General features: G+C 32.0%; 2 protein-coding genes across 2 annotated transcripts; one reads left to right on the plus strand and one right to left on the minus strand.

Annotated features, from left to right (window-relative positions):
- Positions 1 to 9,486: 9,486 nt before the first annotated feature.
- Positions 9,487 to 12,915, minus strand: LOC120086161 (galacturonosyltransferase 8). The gene is made up of 3 exons (XM_039042644.1): positions 12,620 to 12,915; positions 10,571 to 11,818; positions 9,487 to 10,062 (listed from the first exon to the last, which is right to left on the minus strand). Exons 1-3 carry the CDS (start codon positions 12,791 to 12,793, stop codon positions 9,787 to 9,789), a joined length of 1,698 nt encoding a protein of 565 aa, XP_038898572.1. The 5' UTR covers positions 12,794 to 12,915; the 3' UTR covers positions 9,487 to 9,786.
- Positions 12,916 to 16,454: 3,539 nt separating this feature from the next.
- LOC120086162 (1,4-dihydroxy-2-naphthoyl-CoA synthase, peroxisomal-like) lies at positions 16,455 to 17,170 on the plus strand. The gene is made up of 3 exons (XM_039042645.1): positions 16,455 to 16,679; positions 16,763 to 16,885; positions 16,987 to 17,170. The coding sequence occupies exons 1-3, from the start codon at positions 16,485 to 16,487 to the stop codon at positions 17,050 to 17,052; spliced, it is 384 nt and encodes a 127-aa protein (XP_038898573.1). The 5' UTR covers positions 16,455 to 16,484; the 3' UTR covers positions 17,053 to 17,170.
- Positions 17,171 to 21,564: the final 4,394 nt, after the last annotated feature.

A 21,564-nucleotide genomic window follows, 5' to 3' on the forward strand; every position in this document is an offset into this window, starting at 1 on the left:
AACCTGGAGGGACACAGTCATAAACATAAGTGGGGAACCCAAGGGAACATCATAATAGAAGCATAGGGTGTAAACCCGAAGGCTCATAACATGCGACGTGCATAGCCGGGAACATCGTAATAGAAGTATAGGGTGTGAACCCGAAGGCTCATAACATGCGATGTGCATAGCTCGATAAAAATGCTAATAGTCATTATTAGTCTCACATAGGCATAAATGCTAAAGTAGGAACCAATATTCAACACATACTTAGGTTCGAGGGCAAACCAACAATAGGTAACTTACCACAATAATCTAGCGTAAGGAATTTAATCTCCCCTTTTAACTTGAGAGACCTTAAGTCAACACTACTACCTAAACCAAAAATTAATTAAACCTATTAGGCTTAAATCCATACATAAAATTATCTTAAATCGTCCCAAATCATTCACCCAAAACGTAATGTGACCCTCAATTACTTTTAAATGACAGCCAAAAACCTAATCCTTATTCGTGACATAAATTCTAAGGTTAAAACCCAAACAAAACAACTCAAGAACTACAGTCTTACCCATAAAGTGTGTTAGAACAATTCACCCCCAAGCTACTAAACAGTGCCGAAAAAAGCCTCAAAACCCCGATCTGAGCAACAACACATCATGGGTATTACTTAAATTAGAGCGAATTTGATGGGCATTCATAGCCCATTAAATAAAAACCAAATAAACCTTAAATCTCACCCGAAATTCCAAGTTTTCGGCAAAAAAGAAGAGGCCGGCAAGGCGCGACGACGAGTCACGATAGAACGGGCAGTGGACGTATAAATTATTTAGAATCGACAGAACGGGCATTTTGAGAAATTTTCCTTTTCTTATTATGAGTTTTAGCTGTTTTAAACATCTCTATATTCAAAACAGCTTTTACCTCAATTGGTTTTAACAAGTATAATTTATTTTCCAAATTTGTAGAACATATCTTAAGACCTTTTGAAATAATGAACACTTCATTATTTTCAAAAGAAACTTTATAATTACATTTAAGTAAACATGAGATAGAAATTAAATTCCTTTTCATAGAAGGAATATAATAAAAATTTTCAAGTAAAATGTATTTATCTCTAACAAATAACTTCATATCTCCCACTGCTTGAGTTGAAACAACCTCCCTGGTCTCTACCTTAAAGGTTGTTTCACCTTTTGTAAGCTGTCTCCAAGAACAAGTTTCCTGAGTGAAAGCATAGATATGATTAGTGGCACCTGAATTTATTATTCAGGTCTTTTTAATCATTTTCCACTAAGCATGTCTCAATGACAAGCAAATCATATTTACTTTGTCGTCCTACTTTCATATCCTCATGTATGAAGTTCAAAACTTTTTTATTTGAAGATGAATTGGGAGATAGAGGACATTCCTCTGTTAAAAGAAATTTCAAATTATCGTCTGCTAGTATATTTGATTTCTATGTTGAATATTTATTACCGTTAACTAAACTGGAAGCATGTAATTTGGAAGAATTCGACATACTGAAATTTTAAACAAATTATAATTAGTAAATTGCTTTTAAACCCAATTCAATTTTAGCAAAAGTAATAATGTACCCAAAATTCATTATTTATTTGTATTGATACTATAGTTATTGGGATTGGTGTCCTAATTCTCTTTGAGTCTTGTTGTTTGTAATATATACACATTGTTATGAAAAGAAATAAGAGTTATTTCATTCTGGAATTTACTCATATCTAATAAACAAAGCTCCATGGTTATCGTATATAAACTTAAGCATATATATGAGATATACAAGTGGATCATGCCTTAAGTGATAACCTAAATAGGTTTGTAGTTTAAGGATTAAGGTGGGATACCTGATCCTGGTGACATTACGGATACGACCCGTTTTGTAAAGGTTTGCAAGTGTTGTGAACTACTACAGATGGTAGATCTTGACCATTCATGTGGAGATATGTGAATGGATGTCCTATACAAAGAGTTTGTATAAGACCGGACCATGAGATGATTCGTCTCTGTATATAATTCCATTGATACTGGAGACTTACATCTCACCTAAACGACCATAGGTGACATGACCCTAATCCTGAGTGTTTTGGGAACTCCTGCCTTTGAGGGCGGTCCTTTGTTTAGTATGGGTGAGAGTGGCCAGATTGCCAACTCAACATGTCTACCTTTTTGGGGACTTATCTAATTTGGGAGCTGGGAACTGAGTTACACAAGATGGAACTCACTCCTTCTCTGAAGCAGGGGTAAGTAGATAGATTGCTCCCTTAAAGGCTGATTCCGGGGCTTGAACATAGTGGCCACAACTTCTCTTTGAAAGAGAGGACTCAGTCATAGTAGGACTATGACTTATGTTCATTAGAGGGATCAGTGGTACTTAAGGACTTAGATGTAACTACAGGGGCATAATGGTTATTGGCTAAGCTGTATTTACGAGCGATCTGTGAAGGGTTATCGCACTATGATTAGTTAAGATGGACACATAATATATCAATAGTAAGGAGAGTTTAGTTGTCGGTCTTTAGTGAAGTGCCTGACAGTTAATGGATGGTGGATCCCGTGACTAAAAAGTTAGTAAGTTATTCACGTACTGTTGGAGGTTCGAGCTACAGGTTCATAAGGTTCCATTGGTAGCTCAATGGATTCAAGTTGAGAATAAGTTCTTGGTGTTGATTTGAAATGTTCAAATTGACAAGAGGTAATTCGATTATATATGATAAGATACATCTAGTGGATGATTAATGTAAATGAGATTTACATTAAGGACCATAGAATAGAAAAAAAGCTATGGTTTATATATTTTATGAGATGAAATATTAAAACTATAGGTTATAAATATAATATGGTAAGTTGGTTATGGTATATATTTATAATAATATTAATTATTGGATAATTATCTCTTTTTCTCTAATAACCAATTGAGTGTGAGGTTATTGGTGGTTTCATGGTAACTATGAGATAAAAAGGAAAAATGTTTTCCAAATTTTAGTAATCGTTGATTTGAGATTTCCATTCTCGGAAAGTTCTCACGGAAAGGTTGTCAAGTAAATACGATTTACTAAACGACAACTTGGAGAGACTAGACGATCGTGGAGTGTTTCTATACGATAGACACTCAGTTGACCGATGAGCTAAACGATTGTATAGCTTTTGTTAAACATTAGGCATCATCTATACGATATACTTTGACATCTCCTACTTGCTCAATCGTTTACACAATTGTTCTCTTCCAATCTCTGCCTCTAACCAAGTCCACACAGAGCCCACACTTCTAGATTCTCACAACAAGAATACGAAGGTAATCTTTGTGGTGGTGTCATACTCAACTCAACGCTATCGAGGTTCTGTGGAAGTTGTTCGTTGCATTTGCTATGTTTGTGATCTAGGTGATCGTTGTGTTCGAGATCGCTGTGGGTCATGCAGTGTTGCGGTCATAGAGTTCGAGCGTTCGTGTGTTGTCGTGTTTCTGTGAACGAGCGTTCGTGATCAAGGGTCTTGAAGATGAGTCTTCAAAGGTATGTGTATTCTTTCCCATGATCGTAGAGTAAAACATGTTGTAATTTCGGGTTTGTGCATAGCTTGTTGTTTCCGTTTATGACTGTAATTGTGAATGTTCATATACGATTGAAATTTGGAATGATCCTTCCACTACTCATGGAAATCCTTATGTCTGATTTCCTTTAATAGTGAATTAGAATAAGTGCTACCAAGGGGCAGTCAAATACTCTTTCACTAATGCAAGACGCTCTTGAGTAAATACTATCTCCAGAATAACTCTTATTCCTATAGTCATTTAGTTACTGCTTTCTGTCAAGAACTTACTAACACTTAGTAATTCTATAAATGTAATCCTCTATTTTTAGATTTCAGAGATTAGCGGCCCTAACGATGCTACCGAATTAGAGAGTCAAGGTTGGGAATCGACCTAAGAAATCCTATCTATTTTTGGAGTTCGAGTTGTTCTAAATCCTATGTTACAACCCTCCGAGGGGATAGTTGTGGTTAACAACTAGCTAATGCCACCCAAAAGACGACAACAGGGGCAACATAGAAATCTCACGGTCCAAACTAATGGAAGAGACTGTAAAACACGTTACATATATCCTTTACCCACTTACTATGATCTACTTCCCCCATTCACATTGCTATTGACTCACACAAACATTTTCTGAATGGAAGTCACTCCTAGGGTGACACAAAGGCAAGCATTAGGGGTGTTCAAAAAATCCGATGACCCGAAAAAATCAATCAACCCAATCCAACCCGTTCGGTTTGGGTTAGGTTATGAACTTTTTGGGTTGTGTTGGATTCAAATAAATAAAAAATTTATGGGTTGGGTTGGTTCATGGGTTACCTAAAATAACCCAAACCAACCCGGATTTATTATTAACTTTAATATATATAATATATATAAATATATATTATATATATATTGCTTATGTTACAATTAGATATTACTTTGGTATTTATTTTAGTTTTCTTTAATTTTAAAAGTTTTTTGGATAATTTATTCTTCAACAACTCTTAAAAATAATTTCTTTTTTTGTACTTTGAAAAAATATTATACATTATATAAATTGAAATTGAGTTGTTAATCTTAATTCATATATGAAAATAGTTAAATCAAAATTTTACGTATCAATATTTTACTTCCTTTTATAAAAAAAATTAAATAAATGACCCGAGTAACCCGAACCAAACCAATCCAAATGTTTTATGGTTGGGTTGGATTGAGTTCATTTTTTAATGAGGGTTATTTGGGTTGAAGAAATTTACAACCCGAACAATCGGGTTGGGTCTAAAAAGTCATTCAACCCAACCCAACCCAACCCACGAACACCCCTAGTAAGTATGAATCTCACGCTGTGAACTCTTAGGGACGTGAGAGCTAAGATCAATATATCGTATATATTTAATCGTACCATTAACCCATGCAAACACTTTTCGAATGGAGGTCACTCCCAGAGTGACACGAAACCAAGAATGAATCTCACGATGTGAACTCTTAGGGACGTGAGAGCTAAGATTAATATATCATATATATTTAATTGTACTATGAACTACTTCCCCTATTCACCTTGCTATTGACTCATGCAAATACTTTCCGAATGGAGGTCACTCCCAGGGTGACACGAAGCCAAACATGAATCTCAGGTGTGAACTCTTAGAGACTTGAGAGATAAGAAAAATATATCGTATATGTTACTAATCTCCCACTGAAGTGTTCTAACAACATATCATATATGTTATTCACTCATCTCCCGTGGTAATGTTCTACTTGTTTGGATATACTTTTACTTACGTTTATTCTGACTAATTAAACAACATAAGTCTATGTGGTTTATCCAGGTATAACATTTATAATTGGAATTTAACCTACGATGTTTAGGTGATAAACCAATTTTAACATCTTACACCGCTCACACATGCTCATATAACCGGTTAACAACACTCAATTACTCGACCATAATCCTCAGGTAGTAGGTGTTTCATGGACTGTCAACTTAAGTACCCTCAACCTTAAATAGGATTATATACCCGTTGAGTTTGTAATCGTAGTTTTATAAGATAATGACCTATTTTAACTATTAAAACAAGTGGTTAGCCTACAGAGCATGCAAATTGTCTCTGTTATGGATTTTAATGTCTAATCTAATTTTATAACAACTTATAAAATAATAGACATGCTTTGCATCCATAACATAAAACAAAGACATACATACTTTAATATAACACTTATATTAAACTATAGAAACCCTAAACATGCATAATGCATATTATAACTCTTTATAATATATTTTCAATGCATGTAACATGCTTCCTATGGTGGGATTTTAAATTTACATGGCATACATTATGCACATACATGCTTCAATTTTAATATAACATACGTCACATGCAAAAATATTTAAACACCACTAATATGGTTCAACTTTGGCATCCTAAGCAACCATAATGACTAAATATTACATAAAGAGTCAAAAACAACTTTAACTTGAATCTGGACTGCTCAACCAGATCCCAACCAGACCCAAATTGCTCGAACCGGCTCTCCAAGATTCCAAATGAGGCTGAACCAGACCAAAGGGAGTTGAACCGGACCAAAAACCAACAATACCGGTCAAACTAGCTTCACTCGTGCAAACTGACTCATGAACGCACGCCTTTCTAGGCTAGGATGAGTAGCGTTGCAATGCTCTACCCTAGTGTTGCAACACTATGGGTTTCATCAAGATCAGCTTATAAGCTCATCTGTCAAGAGTCAATTATAAATTAAACTTCATAAACAAAGAGAAATCTAATGCCAAAGTTGAATTTCAACCATATCAGTCAACCAAACATGCATCCATAGAAATTCACCCATTAAACTCAAATTAATGTTAATTGAGTACTTAAATCATGCTCTGATACCAATTGATAGAATGTATAAATATACAACAGAAGCAATCAGAACCAATAAGCACTCTAATTACATTTAATTTGAGTTTCAAAAGTATACAAAAACAGATTTTCAAAGAATAGGGTTTTAGAACATATACCTTTGAAGAATTCCTCCGAATCCAAGTAGTTTTCCACGAATTTGACTTTCAAATCAACAAAAGACCACCAAGAGTGTCTTCTCTATTATTCTCCAACTTGGATTTAAGTAGTGGAACTTAGAATTGAAGTGAATTTGTGTATGGAATCGGAGAGGGTTTGAGGGATAGAGAGAGTTTTGCTGAATTTCAAAAATTTAATCTTCATCATCTTCAAACTCAGAAATTCTGAGCTTTTTATATATCATATACATGCAAGAACTCAAGCTATCAGCTACATGACACTTCAAATGGCAATATCAAGTGGGATAGGTATCGGCATTTGGGATTAATCCACACTTCAAAAGTTAGGTAATCCCACTATTGAATAATCAATTTTCAATTTATATTGATTTAATTCAAAATTAATCAAATACAAAATTCAAATTCTAAAATTGAATTTGAAAATTAAAAATTAATTTGATTTTTAATTAATTAATTAAAAAATTAATTAATTAATTAGTAATTTAATATCAAATATTAAATTAATTAAACACTTTTATCATACATGAATCCTATTCATGTAATTAATATTTAAATCAACATAAAATATTTTAAACTCTCCAATTACGTTTAATTTCGATAAGTTAAATATCAATTATATCGAATATAATTATCTAAACCCTATTTGAAATTGAACAATTCAAATTCAAATCTTAATTTAAAATTTGAACACTTCAAATTTAATTCCTAAATTGAATTTGAACGCTTCAAAATCACTCAATATACTAATCCAAGATTTACGAGCTAGTAGAGGGACCTTATGAACCTAAAAATCATGAACTCCAACGATTTGAGACTAATTGGCTAAACTCTTTAAACTGAATTAATCAATATTCGTTAATTACCGAGACACACTACTATAGTTCAGTAGTTGCACTATTCTCACTGTAGATATATTTCTGTCAATTTGATTTAACCATAACCAGTAAGTCGACTCTTCACAGGCTGTTCATAATAACACTGGGTCAAATGTTGTTTTACCCCAAAATTACATCTTACTTCTTAAGTCTCACTAATCCTCTAATGAACAATTGATTTGTGATTCAATCACTAAACTGAGTCCCTCTCGGGCCATTGATAGGGTGAGACCTCTTATTCAAGACCTAGATTTAGTACTTAAGAGAATAACCTCTCTACTATCTCTACATCGGATAGGTGTGAATTCCGTTTTGCACCCTATGTTCCCAACTATCTATCCGGTCTTACCCTGAAATGGGAGGCTTATTGAACCGGCGCTGTTGAGTCAACCCTCACCTATGCAAATCTAAAGTTAATCCCAAAGAAACAGAGGTTCATAGTTAGTTCATGATTAAGGTCGAATTACGTAAGCCATCGATTTAAAACAGTTAGTCTTCTATGGTAATATGTGAAAGACCTATATTTTGACTCAAGTAATACTTGACTACTAGGCTACAACCATTTCAAACACATTTTTTTAGAAAACACTTTCCACAAAAATGAGATTACATTTCGAATCAATCTATAATTTGACTACCTCAATTATGTTATGCAGACACATTACTCAAGCCAACATTTTAATGAGGAGTTCAAAGTCCAAGCCGAGTTCTACAACTAAACAAGAAAAAAGATTAAGAATTTAAAATTATTTTTGTGATTCAAAATTCAAATGTTTTTCCAAGAAAATAAAAATTATAGTAATGAAATTATGAGAAAAAAATTATAAAAATAAAAATTTAAAACAAAATCGTAATCGAATAACATACAAAAAAGGATGAAAGTGTGAGAGATTATGCATAACCGATCAATTTTTTTTTTAGTTTGGGAACATTTAAAACTTTAAATTGAGTTATTAAATCTAGAGTTGTTTAGTCTAAAAATTAATTAGTCTATAAGTTAAAACAATTACGGTTTGGAAGTGCAAATGGATTTATAGTGTGTTTGACTATTTGAGAGTGTAAAGGTGTTTAACCTTAAGGTCATGTTTATCAAACCGTAATGAAAATTAATGTAATAATAATGAAATTTTATTGATGGACCAACTGTGATGAACTTGAATTGTAAATGTAATTGGATTGATTTTAATCGCATTTACTTAAAATAATGAATTTTGTCGAATTTATTGTTACCGCTACCTTTACCTCCACCTCTAAGGATCGAGCACTAACGGTAATAATAAAAATATCAAAATCGATAATTTTTCAATGGTAGTATAACGATAACTATGATAGTAATGATAGCGGCAAGATATAATTCTCACATACAATCGAATTGAATATTCTTTATTCATCAATCGGATCGCGTTATTTCATTACAAATTTGGATGTGGAGTCCATGTGTCATTACAATTACAAAACACAAGTAAACAACATCAAAAGTAGTCAAATGATTTTTTATTTTTTTTTTAATTTCCATTGATTTTTCAATGAGGTAAACGAAGCCTAAGTTCTACAAGTCTATATGCTGACTTTGCTTTTTTTTTTTTTCCTTTTCTTTTCTGTTTTTGACATTTTTTTATGTACTATTATCAATTAAAATTTTCAATAACAAATTTGATCTCAAACTACTGTACCAAATTGATATTAATTGAATATGAATATAACAACATTTCTAAATTTGAAATAACATGACTAGAGTTTGAATTTTACATTTATTTTAAAATAAAATATTTGGGATGAAGTTTAGAATACATCAAAATCTAATACATATAAATGTTAGGTTCTATCAAATTTTGATTTAGATTTGGAATAAAATTCTAAGATACACTTTTCTAAAATTTCTTCTGGAATGAAAATTTGATTATGCCCAAATTCTAGCAAATTTATCTAACTTATCTTTTGATTTAAATTTGACCAATATGTAGATTAAAATGTGAATCAACATTCCTAATTTGACAAAGATTTCCAAATTGGAACAAAACAGAATAATAAATTGACAATTACACCGACAGGCTTCAGAATCCATTAAAGCAAGCCAACTTCCAATTAATTCTTTTAACCATATTTTCAATGTAAGGTAGGCCCCCAAAATTAATGGATGAAACTGCCTAACTGTAATGCCACCGACAGATTTTAATCATCCTCAAAAAATCATATAATAATTTACTTCAAAACTCAAATATTTCTATGTGACAAAATAGAAGGGAAATCAAAATGATGATATTTATAGGCACTAAGAATGGTTAATGCTTTCCTTTGGATAAGCTGACCCAACATCTTTCCTTCTATAACACTATAAAGATGAACATGCATGAGGCAATTTAAAGGCCAAGATTGCAGGCTTGAACAAACTCCAAGTCATAATCCACATACTTGGTCCAATATGGCCGAAATTGAGTGATGGCAATGTCTAGCCAAGGTTTCATGTTCCCATTGAAATGCACAACTGCAGCATTTTCGATCTCGCCCTTGCTGATGCTGGGATTGTAACCAAGTCCAAGGACATGCCATGTCTTGTCCAGTGGCTTTGTTGTGGAGTAGAATGTGATTAAACCAGGAGGCAATGTCCCTAACTTCCACAAGGTTCGATTTTCATTCTGCATGAAACAATAACTAATAGGTTAGAGATAGGGCAAGAGGAACAAGTAAAAACATACTTTTGAAAGCAATTTTAAGCTAATAGAACTAAATGAATGATTCGTCATTAAGCACTTAAATTGTGCTATTACTAGCATTCGTAAACACATCTTAAATATTAAATATTAATTGAGTTCAAGTGGAAGAAAGTATCCTATAAGACCCTCATACACTGGTTTGAACATAAGACTTCTTGCTTTGATACCATATTAAATCACTGATTCATCCAAAAGTTTAAGCTAGAGGGTTATAGTAAATGTAATAATATCAAACACTTTAACATAAAGGCATGCTGTCCAATAAATCAGAAAATTGCTAATTAGAATACGGTTATTCAAGTAGATGATTTGATTGCAACTTAATAGGCAGTCAGATATTTGAAATGGGACAGACCAAAAAATTTGCAAAAAGAATTATCATGAAGGGAATGAACATTCAGAATACAAGTTGAGAAGTAGTTTGTCTTACCATATTCTGCCAGTAGTGATATTCTTCTGTGCATTTTTCTCTTCTCCAAGCATCCAAATCGAAGAAGTTCATTCCATAAGCCCATGCACATGCCTTGGGATCAAACTTCTCTTTGATTAATGGATGTGAAAAGTTCATGTACTGTGCATATCTGTGGAACGAGCCAAAACATGTCTCGACTGCACCATTTACTTTTCCATCCATATCGATCTTCCACAAGCCAGTCAAGTCCTTCTGGACTACTATATCATCATCCAAAAACAGAATTCTATGTAGTTTTGGGTACATCTCAGGTAAGTAAAATCGCAAATGGTTTAAAATTGATAGATATTTGGGATTTCTGAACTTCATATTTGTGGTATCCTTCGTTGCATTTTCAACACTATTCTCAAAGTAAAACCTTTGTAAATTAGCAGACTCTAATTGGCGAAGCACTGGAACATAGGAAGAATTCAAGAACTTATAATCCTCCACTGCCTTAACTTCAATGTGAGCTCCATTATAGTCCTTCAATTTGAACATAACTTGCATTGCCCCAAGATTCATCTTGTCAGTAACAACATGAAACACATGCTTCCATGGTTCTTCAGCATTCTTACTAGCTGAATTAACGACAACCGATGCAGCAACTACATTGTCTGAGAATATTGCATAATGGTAAAGACTTGGATCCTCTATTTCTGGTGGTACTGGCTTTCCTACATCTGAATATTTGTCTGGATGTGCAATTCTTTCTTCCATCAACCTCATTGCAATGCAGTGCAAACTTTTTGGAAGAGATTTCGCCGCAATTAAACTTGAGAATGCACCTTGTTTCTTGGCTTTCGACAATAATTCATTCACTGAAAAAATCGTATCCTTCAACTTCTGAATCTTAAGTTGATTATCAAATGATTCTTTGGCTTCAGCAATGACTTGTCTGGTGAGTTTAATACGCTCTTTAACCTCTTTCTCAAACTGACGAAGCAGAGCCTCATCGATAGAAGCTGTTTCAGGCTCAAAGAGACTACGGTAACTGGGTTTATTATTGAGATCCGTATAATTCTGGGAAAGATCCGCGAATACCCTAACAAGCTTCGAATACTCCAATTTAAGCCTTCGAGCATAAGAGGCATAGGCGTGAAGCAAAGTCCGATGGTCATCGGCTTGCTTCCGGATCTGGTCGAACCGTGATTTTAGCGGGTCTGATTTAACAGCTAGCGGAAGCCTTGTTCTGGAATTAATTCGATATGGAGCAGAATCGTAACCCTAAAATTTCATACCACACATTTACTTCAGAGCACAGCACAACACACATCCAAAGAAATTCCAGAGAAAAACAAATAGTAAAACGAATGTCAATATCTGAAAAACAAACGTTTCATATAACGAACTATGTAAACAAAAAATGTACATTCAGAAGACAAGCTGAAGAAGAATTCCGATCTAAAGCGAGGCAGAGCATCAATGGAAACTGGATCCAAACACTCAAACACAAAACAATACAGAATTATAATAGCAGGAGAATATTGATATCTAAAGGAATACTCCAGAAATGAGAAGTCCAGTAACACAAAACAAAGCAAAATCATGATAATAGTTTGAGGGAACAGAATCGCAACCCTAAAATTTCATAACACACGTTTACTTCAGTGCGCAACACAAAACATCATCCAAGGAAATTCCAGAGAAAAACAAACAGCAGAACAAATATCAACATCCGAAAAGCAAACGTTTCATAAAGTGAACTTCGTTTAAAAAAAGAAAAAAGAAAAAAGAAAAAGAAATACATTCAAGGCTCGAGAGAGAATTTGAAGAAGAATTCCGATCTAAGGCGAGGCAGAGCATCTACGAAAACCGGATCCAAAAACTCAAACACAAAACAATACATAATTATAATAGAAGGAGAACAGTGATATTTAAAGTAATATTCCAGAAATGAGAAGTCCATTGACACAAGAAAGAAAGCAAAATCATGATGATAGTGGGAAGGAACAGAAAGAGAAAATTAGAGATGATAATGAGGAAGAAAATAAAAAGTAAGATGAAATAAAGAAGACGAAAACTTACAGGAAGGGTGAGATCGGAAGAGTGAGTGGTGGAAGTGAAGAATAAGGAGAAAGAGAGGAAGAGAAAGAATGCAATGGAAATGGCGGAGAGGAGAGCTCTGAAGGAGAAGAATCTAAGCAAGGAATGAAGAAAACCTCCATTAGCGGTTGTAGCAGTATTCCGTAGGTTCGCCATTTTCGTCTGTGAGAGAGAGAGAGAGAGGTTGAAGAAAGAGAGGAAAGAAGAAGCGGAGAGATCTGTGGCTCTGAAAGAGAAAGAGAGAGAGAGAGTATGGGATCCAACTAAGCGTCAGTGTTTAATGTAAACAGACAATTGAAAGCGCGTCATTGAAAGTGTCTCTGTCAAAATAAATTATATATAGTCTTTTTGGTTATCGCATCCATTTGCCTTCCATCAATACGTTAAATTTAATTAACATTGTCTCTATTTTCGAAAAAATCCGATCTGAAAAATCCAATCAACCTAATTCAATTGGTGTGATTTGATGAATTGGGTCAATTCATTTGAATTGGATTGAGTTCAAATAAATGAAAATTTTATGAATTGGATTGGATTGATTCATTAAATTCACTTAATATAACTCAAACCAATCCGAATTTATTATTAATTTTAATATATAATTTTTTTTTTGTTACTTATAACATAATTATTTATACATATATTGATTTTAATTTTATTTAATTTCATTATTTTTTTTAATCATTTATTCTTTAACAACTCTTAAAAGTAGTTTATTTACACTTTATAAAGAAAATTTACACTATATAAATTGAAGTTGAGTAGTTAATCTTTATTCAATATATGAAAATAATTAAATTATATTTTTACTTATTTACATTTTGTTTTTTTTTTAAATAAAATTTTAAATAAATGACCCGATTTAATCCAAACCAAATATTTTATAGTTGAGTTGGGTTGAGTTCATTTTCTAATAAGAGTTATTTGGGTTGAAAAAATTTACAACCCAACAATTGGATTGAATATAAAAAAATCTTTCAACTCAATCCAACCCAACCCATGAACCCTAGTCTAAAAAAAGTGACAATGAGATTATAAAAAAAATTTTAATTACGATTTAAATCCTCAGTAAACTTAATTTAGCTTCTAAATTTTAAAAAATGTTCGTTTTGTTTTATAAACTTTTAAAAGGTTTTTATTTTAGTCTCTTCTATTAAAATTATGTTAACTCTTCAACATAAATGTGAAGGAGCTTGTATTTTTTATGACTAGATTCTAGGTGTATTGGGTAAGATGAATGTGAAATAAAATACCGACAACCAATACATCAAAATACTAAATGACTAAAATTTGAACTAAAAAGATCCTTTGTCATCTTATTTAAAATTGAAACTCCATATTTTTTAGCGTAATTAACTTATTTGATAACCGAGTCATCAAAAAATTCAAGTCAATTTCTTGAAGTAATTTTTTTGAATTTTTTTTTAATATATCAGGGATCAAAATAAGCATTTATTAAAAATTTAAGGACCAAAACGAATATTTTCTGAAGTTTAGGAACTAAAATAAAATATTTTAAAAATTTAAGGACCAAAATAGAATATTATTCAAAATTTAGAAACTAAAATAAAACTTAAAACTTATATTAATTACTATAATAAGCATGTTTATTCAAAGTTGATTTATATTTATTTTGAAAAAATTTCATTTTTACTTGACATCCATTTAAATCTTAAACTTTATTAAATATATTAATTTACGCTTCTTCAAAATTTAGAAGGTAATTCGAAGTCTAAATTTCTATCTAAATCTAAATAAACCTAATAAAAGTTATAAGTAAACCCAATAAATACTCCATGTATTATACTTAGGTTCACAAATATATTTATTTTTAATACTATTTAGGAAAATTATTTTAAATAAAAAAAATTGCTGAAAATATTTACAAACAACAGCAAAATACGAAAGTTTATCTTAGATAGACCACGTGAGCGTTAGGTTTTATGTTCTAAAACTCATGGTTTGTAAACAATAAAACTTATTCTGAAAATTCAATAAAAGTTGTTATTGAATATGAATTGCTTATTTCGTTTTAGACATAAATCCAATAAATTAAAATATTCATGACTATTACATGAGTACTTAAACTTTATGTGGAGACATAAAGGTGAATTAGGTTCGAGTAAATAGTCAAAATGGTCTATAGTAATAAGGTTGGGTGCCTTATTCTAGTAACACTATTGGATGCAGTCCACTCTGTAGTTGTTATAAAGAGTTGTAAAGTGCTACAGACGAAGTGATCCCGATTCGTACATGTAATGACATGAGGAGTGGGGGCGTCATGTGCAATGAGTTTACACAAGATCGAACCACGAAATAAGTCACTATTACTTTATAACGTTGTTTACTTTTTAAGATTGACTATTTCAAAGTGATGACCTAGGTAACTTGACTTTAATCCTGAGTTAACTATGAACTCCAGTTTATTCGGGATTATTCTTAGATTTGCATAAATGGGGGTTGACTCAATAGCACTGGATTAATAAACCTCCCATTTCAGGGGTAAGATCGGATAGATATCTAGGGACATAGAGTGCAAGATGTAATTCACTCCTAATAGAGATAGCAGAGAGGTTGTTCTCTTAAAGCCGACTCCAGATCTTGAACAAGGGCCGCACCCTCTCATTGGCCCAAGAGGGACTCAGTTTGATGATCGGATCACAAACCAATTGTTCATTAGAGGATAGTGGAACTTAAAGAATAAGAGGTAATCTCAGGGATAAAACAACAATTTGACCCAACCTGTGAAGGGTTAACTTACTAATCATGGTTATATCGAGTGCACACAATATATCTTTAACGAATGGGTTAATTCGATGTAAAGAGTTTAGCCAATTAATCTTGGAGCCCATGATCTATAGGTCCTCTACTAGCTCACAAATGTATTAGCCTCAGAGTAGCGTAATTTTGGAATTAAATGAAATTGGAGAACCAATTAATATTTAAATATGATTTAAATATTAAATTCGTGAATAAGATTTATGATGGTAGAATTAGTGTTAAATTAATTTAATATTTGTTATTGAATTAATTAGAATTAATTAAATTGTTTAATTAATTGATTATTATTAATTTTATAAAAAAATTAATTAATGAATTAATTTTGTAAAATTAATAAAGATTCCATTTTTGAAAATAAACACTGATTTTAGAAATCAATTAGAAAAACCAAAATTGGAAAAGAATAGAAAATAGAAAAATCCCAAAAAATGAGATTTTTCAACTTTTTATTCAAATAGCTTATTCAGGGTTCCACCATGATTTCAGTCAATCTTCCAAGCATGAGCTGCAATACATGCAGCATTGGTGTTTGCATGATAGTTATGCAATAAATCAAGAAGATTGGGCTGAGAATCGGACATGCAATGGATAGAAATTTGCTGAAAAAGGTTGAAGAAGACCTTCAACCATGGTGATGCAGTAACCTCTTCTCCTTGTTTCCTCAATTCAAACTTATTTTGAGTCCCACAACTTACACCTAAAGGATAGTAGGGAAGACTTTGGGGTGGTTCACGAGCTGAATTAAAAAAGATAGCCACTGAGGATCGCGATTCAAGTATTTCTTCAAATGTATGACATGAAACCCTCTTGTTAGTTTATGAACATGCTTAATTCAAAGCCAAAATTAATGAATTAGAATACTTAATCCGTTTTTCTTCCGTTACATGCTTTCTAGAGAGACTATTATTATTTGTAATATTTTAATTCATTTTCTTATATTCAAACATAGTTTTATTATCTATACTAAAATAAAATAAACTAAATTATAAAAATTATAAATGAATACACTGCTATCATTCAATTTGAGAAATATAAGGAAAATAAAATTGATCTGCCTTGAAGCTTCATGCCCAAAACCATTTCCATCTTCGCCAAAACCCGACTCAATCCACCTCTCTGCCGCCTTAATCAAGGACAGATGCCACCGCAAACACGACGCCATTTCAACTCACCTTGTCGTTTGAGCATCAGCGACGACGATTCCAGTAAGGAATTCACCAACATCATCTACGAGAAGACCATCGGAAAAACCATTGCGAAGGTTTTAATTGAGCTTCAAATTCAACAATTTGGTCGTTGTGTTCATCTATTTAATATTTACAAATTTCTATGCCCTAATTTTAGATTACGATTAATCAACCGGAGAGGAGGAATGCATTCCGGCCGTGGACAATTAAAGAGCCCATACGAGCATTTAATGTTGCCAGAGACGATAGTTCAATCGGAGTCATCATTCTTACTGGAAAGGTAAATTTGATTCTGTTCATTGTGATTTAGTTGTTTGATCACTGTGATTAAGTGTTACTTAGAAGTGTTTTTGAGTTAATTCCTTCGTGTGTTTATCGTAGGATCTGAGGCATTTTTCAGTGGAGGAGATCGGAGGGCAAATTTGGAATTTAAAAAAAGTTCAATAGTTGAGTCAATATTTACTGTATTTGTAAATATTTTAAAGAGTGGCTATATTTCTTAGATATTTTTCTTGATTTTTCTATCTATTACAATTTTCCAAAAAATTAGTATTATTTATTTTGACTTAGTATTTGTATTCATTTTTTAATGGTATTGTAATTAATTATCAAATTAAGATGATCTTCATGATTCTTTTATAATTAGTTGATGAATATTTTTATTAATTAATCTATTAAAATTATATGAGGTTAGCATGATTAATTTTATTAAATAAATAAAAACATAATTAATTACCTTCGAATTCTGAAAACATTTTCATGCAGAATCAATCACATCAATCTTTATAGAAATTTAGAATGTAAATAGGAAAATGGTCACAAATGATGTTATGCTTTATTGATGATCAATAATCAAATACAATAACCTTTAAAAATGATAAACAAACTATACAACCGATTAACAGAAACATAAAATTAAATCGATCAATTGTAACAATCCAAATACATATATCCCAACTGAATAAAATTGATCTAGTGAGTTTTCTTAATAACCCCTCAAGCTTATGTGATGAGAAGAACACACATTGAGCTTGTCTTTTAAAGGAAGAAACTTTGTAGCTGAAAGAGGCTTGGAACACATCTGCAATTTGAACAGCAGTTGGAAGATGTTGAATCCGAACCCTCTTTTGTTGTACTAGATATCTAACCAAATAAATGTCAATTTCAACATGCATGGTGCGAGAATTAAGAACTCGATTAGCACTTAAATATACAACACTAAGAGAATCACACAATAGAATTGGAGATTGACATAACTGAACATGTAAATCAGTGAACTGAGAATGTAGCCAAATCAATTATGAAGAAGCAAGAGCTAGACTTCTATATTCTGCTTCTATACTAGATCTTGATATTTCTGTTTGTTTCTTTAAAGTCAATTGAATTAAATTCCCTCCAAAATAAACACAAACTCCAAAAGTCTACTTCCTTTCTTTTGGGTCTGAAGCCCAGTCTGCATCTACAAATCCATGAATATTCAAGTTCTTTTGCTGCTTAAACAACAAACTACGATCAAGAGTTCTTGTCAAATATATGAGAATGCATTCCACTGCTTGTCAATGAAACTAATTTTGAAAGTGCATAAACTAGCACACTTTATTTACACAGTAAAAAATTTCTAGTCTCATTAAAGTCAAATATTGCAAATCTCCAACAATGCTTCTATATAACTTTGCATCATCAAATTTTTCACCACGATAAGCTGATATTCAAATCCACTTATCATAGGAGTAGAAATTGATCTTGCATCTTGCATTTTGGCTTTATACAATAGATATGAAATATACTTCGTTTGTGGGAAAAAAAAACCTTTAGCCTCTAGATATGAAACTTCAACTCCCAAAAAGTAATTCAACAAACCAAGATCTTTGAGAGAGAATTGTTATTCAAATTAATAATCAACTTATCAACCATATGGTGAACTATATGGGATGATAATATCATCAACATAGACAAGAATATAGCAAAAAACTCCACTTTCATGGTATACAAGAAGAGAAGAATCAACTTTAGAGTTTGTAAATTCCAATGAAGGAAGGAAGGAAGTCAACCTATCAAACCAAGCACGAGAAGCCTATTTCAAACCATATAAATAAAGCTTTCTCCAGTCTACACACTAATGTAAGAGTTGAGGAGTTTACCATACCTGGTACTTGAGTCATATATACTTCATTTTCTAACAATCCATGAAGAAAAACATTATTTATATCAAATATAATTCTACATACCCTAATTTGAATTTGAACGTATTCAAATTCAAACCCTAATTTCAATTTGAAATTCAATTTGAACACTTCAAATTGATATCATTCGAAATTCACTCAATTTATTCATTTAAGGTGTTCATGTTTTACGAGCCAGTAGAGGACCTTATAGACCTATAGATCATGAGCTCCAACGATTTAAGATTAATTGGCCAAAATTCTTTAGATAAAATTAATCAGTATTCATTAACTATCAAGTCATACTACTATAGCTCGATAATTGTACTTTTCTCACTGTAGATATATTTGTGTCCACTTGATTTAACCATAATCAATAAGTCGACCCTTCAAAGGTTGTTCAAAATACCAGCTGAGTCAATATGCTGTTTCACACCAATATTATATCTTGCTCCTTAAGTTCCACTGATCCTCTAATGAACAATTGATTTATGATCCAATCACTAAACTGGATCCATCTCGAGCCAATGAGAGGGTGAGGCCCCTTGTTCAAGACCTAGATTTAGTACTTAAGATAACAACCTTTCTCCTATCCCTAAATCGGGTAGGCGTGAATTCCTTATTGTACCCTATATCCTCAACTATCTACCCAGTCTTACCCCTAAAATGGAAGACTTATTGAGCCAGCACTATTCAGCCAACCCTCACCCCCTCACCTATGAAAATCTAAGGATAATCCCGAATAAACAGGAGTTCATAGTTAGCTCAGGATTAAGATTGAGTTACCTAGGTCATCTAAGCGAAATAGTCAGTCTTAAACAGTAAACAACGTTATAAAGTAAGAGTGACTTATTTCTTGGTCTGATCTTATGCAAACTCATTGCATAGGACGCCCCCACTCCTCATGTCAATATATGAACGAATCAGGATCACTTCGTTTGTAGCACCTTACAATAAATTGTAACAACTATAGAGTGGGTCGCATCCAATAGTGTTACCAGAATAAGGAACCCAATCTTATTTATATACTGTAGATCATTTTGACTATTTACTCGAACCTGATCCATTTTATATCTCCACATAAAGTTCAAGTATTCATATAATAGTCATGGATCTTAATTTATTGGATTTAGACTTTATAAGTGTAATTTATAGATTTAATAACAACTTTATTGAAGTAATGTTGAATAACATCTTTATTGATAATAGAATATGTTTAACTTTACGAACTATAAGTTTTAGGACATACAACCCAACAAGAAAAGCACTAAAAGCTTAATTTTTTGTTCTAAGGAAATAAATCCAAGTATATGTTGACAAGACATCAACAAAACTAATGTAATATTTAAAGTCATTCCTAGAATTTTGATAAAAAGATCTCCAAATATCAGTCATAACTAATTGTAAAGGAGCAGAATAGACAGTTTGAGAATTAGAAAATGGAAGACTATAACTTTTAGCAAGAACATAACATGACAAATAGAAAACTTCTTTTTTATTCGAATAAGAAACATTACAAAAAGTAAGTGAAGGAATCAAATTCCTTTGAGGAAGCGTGTAATCGCTTTGCCCCAATTTTGTTATTGGAATATTTTATAGAATAAAAAACAAATACAGTATTAAACATGCTTTTACAGGATTAATAAGGGAGAAGAGCAAATACCTTTGAAAAACCTCTTCTTTGAATCTTCTCCCAGTCTTGGATAAAGGCATCACGAACAATATGATCACATACTTAGTACTGCGAGCAATACACGACCACATGACTTCTCTGTTATTCTCTTTGGACAAGAAGGATGGTGGAATCTTTTTTAGAAGTTAAGGGAAGGGAAATATTTTGGTGGAGAACTTTTCTTGTGATTTTGAGAGTAAGAGAGTGAGAGAGAGATTGATAGTCTTTTTCTCAAAAAAGTTCAATCACCAAAATGTAAACCTCTCTGTAATTTTAATACATGAGGAGAGCTGTAACTTCTTTCATCCCCATTAACCACTTCCTTGCAATTGAAAGGGATCTATTTTTCAATTAATTAATTTAAATTAATTTATTAAAAGGTTAATTGAATATAATTTAATTAATTCAATTAAATATCATATATTTAAATTAATGTATATATAAATCACTAATGTACATAATCTCTCTTTACCTATAGTTTTAATATGAATCCCAATTCACATTAATTTTAAACTATAATTTAAATATAAATACAATTCATATTAAATTAATGTTTGAATCTTATTCAAATAGTAATACTCTCATATTATATAGTTCAATTTGAATCTTATTTAAAATTAACTTTATATAATAATGTATCTATATACATATATTAATTGTACCATATACAATTGGCATTAATTCCCTTAGAATAATTTGAACCCTTAATATTCCTTCCACTTTAAAATACTTGTTTAATCTATTTGTGAGCTAGCAGTGGGACCTAATGAACCTACCGTTATAAGCTCCAATGATACATGATCAATTAATAAACTCTTTAAGTAAATTAATATGTTGAAACGTACCATCGTGCAACGAAAGTGACCAGGATTCATAAGCACTCCTGTTCATTAATTTTGGCAGAAATGAAAACATGGTTCAACAGAAATAAATGGGTTTCATAACATACCTTTGTAAAATTTCCTTAAAGCTTGAATTCAGCTGTAAATCTCATCTGAATCTTGTTGTAGACCACCCCAAGATCTTCCATACTATCCTCTTGGTGCTTTAAATTGAGTAGTGAGACTTAAAATAGGCCTGAGTTAAGGAAATTTGGAGACAAACTCACTGCAGCAACCCAAATGA

Source organism: Benincasa hispida, chromosome 9, assembly GCF_009727055.1.
Source record: "Benincasa hispida cultivar B227 chromosome 9, ASM972705v1, whole genome shotgun sequence".
NCBI classification, from domain to species: Eukaryota; Viridiplantae; Streptophyta; class Magnoliopsida; order Cucurbitales; family Cucurbitaceae; genus Benincasa; species Benincasa hispida.

Excerpts from the sequence above, each read along its gene's own strand:
- LOC120086161 (XM_039042644.1), bottom strand. The coding sequence starts at position 12,793 with ATGGCGAACCTACGGAATACTGCTACAACCGCTAATGGAGGTTTTCTT. Across the intron at positions 11,819-12,619 it reads CTTCCGATCTCACCCTTCCT|GGTTACGATTCTGCTCCATA; the intron begins GTAAGTTTTCGT and ends ATGAAATTTTAG. Across the intron at positions 10,063-10,570 it reads ATCACTACTGGCAGAATATG|AATGAAAATCGAACCTTGTG; the intron begins GTAAGACAAACT and ends TGTTTCATGCAG.
- LOC120086162 (XM_039042645.1), top strand. The coding sequence starts at position 16,485 with ATGCCCAAAACCATTTCCATCTTCGCCAAAACCCGACTCAATCCACCT. Across the intron at positions 16,680-16,762 it reads TCGGAAAAACCATTGCGAAG|ATTACGATTAATCAACCGGA; the intron begins GTTTTAATTGAG and ends CCCTAATTTTAG. Across the intron at positions 16,886-16,986 it reads TCATCATTCTTACTGGAAAG|GATCTGAGGCATTTTTCAGT; the intron begins GTAAATTTGATT and ends TGTTTATCGTAG.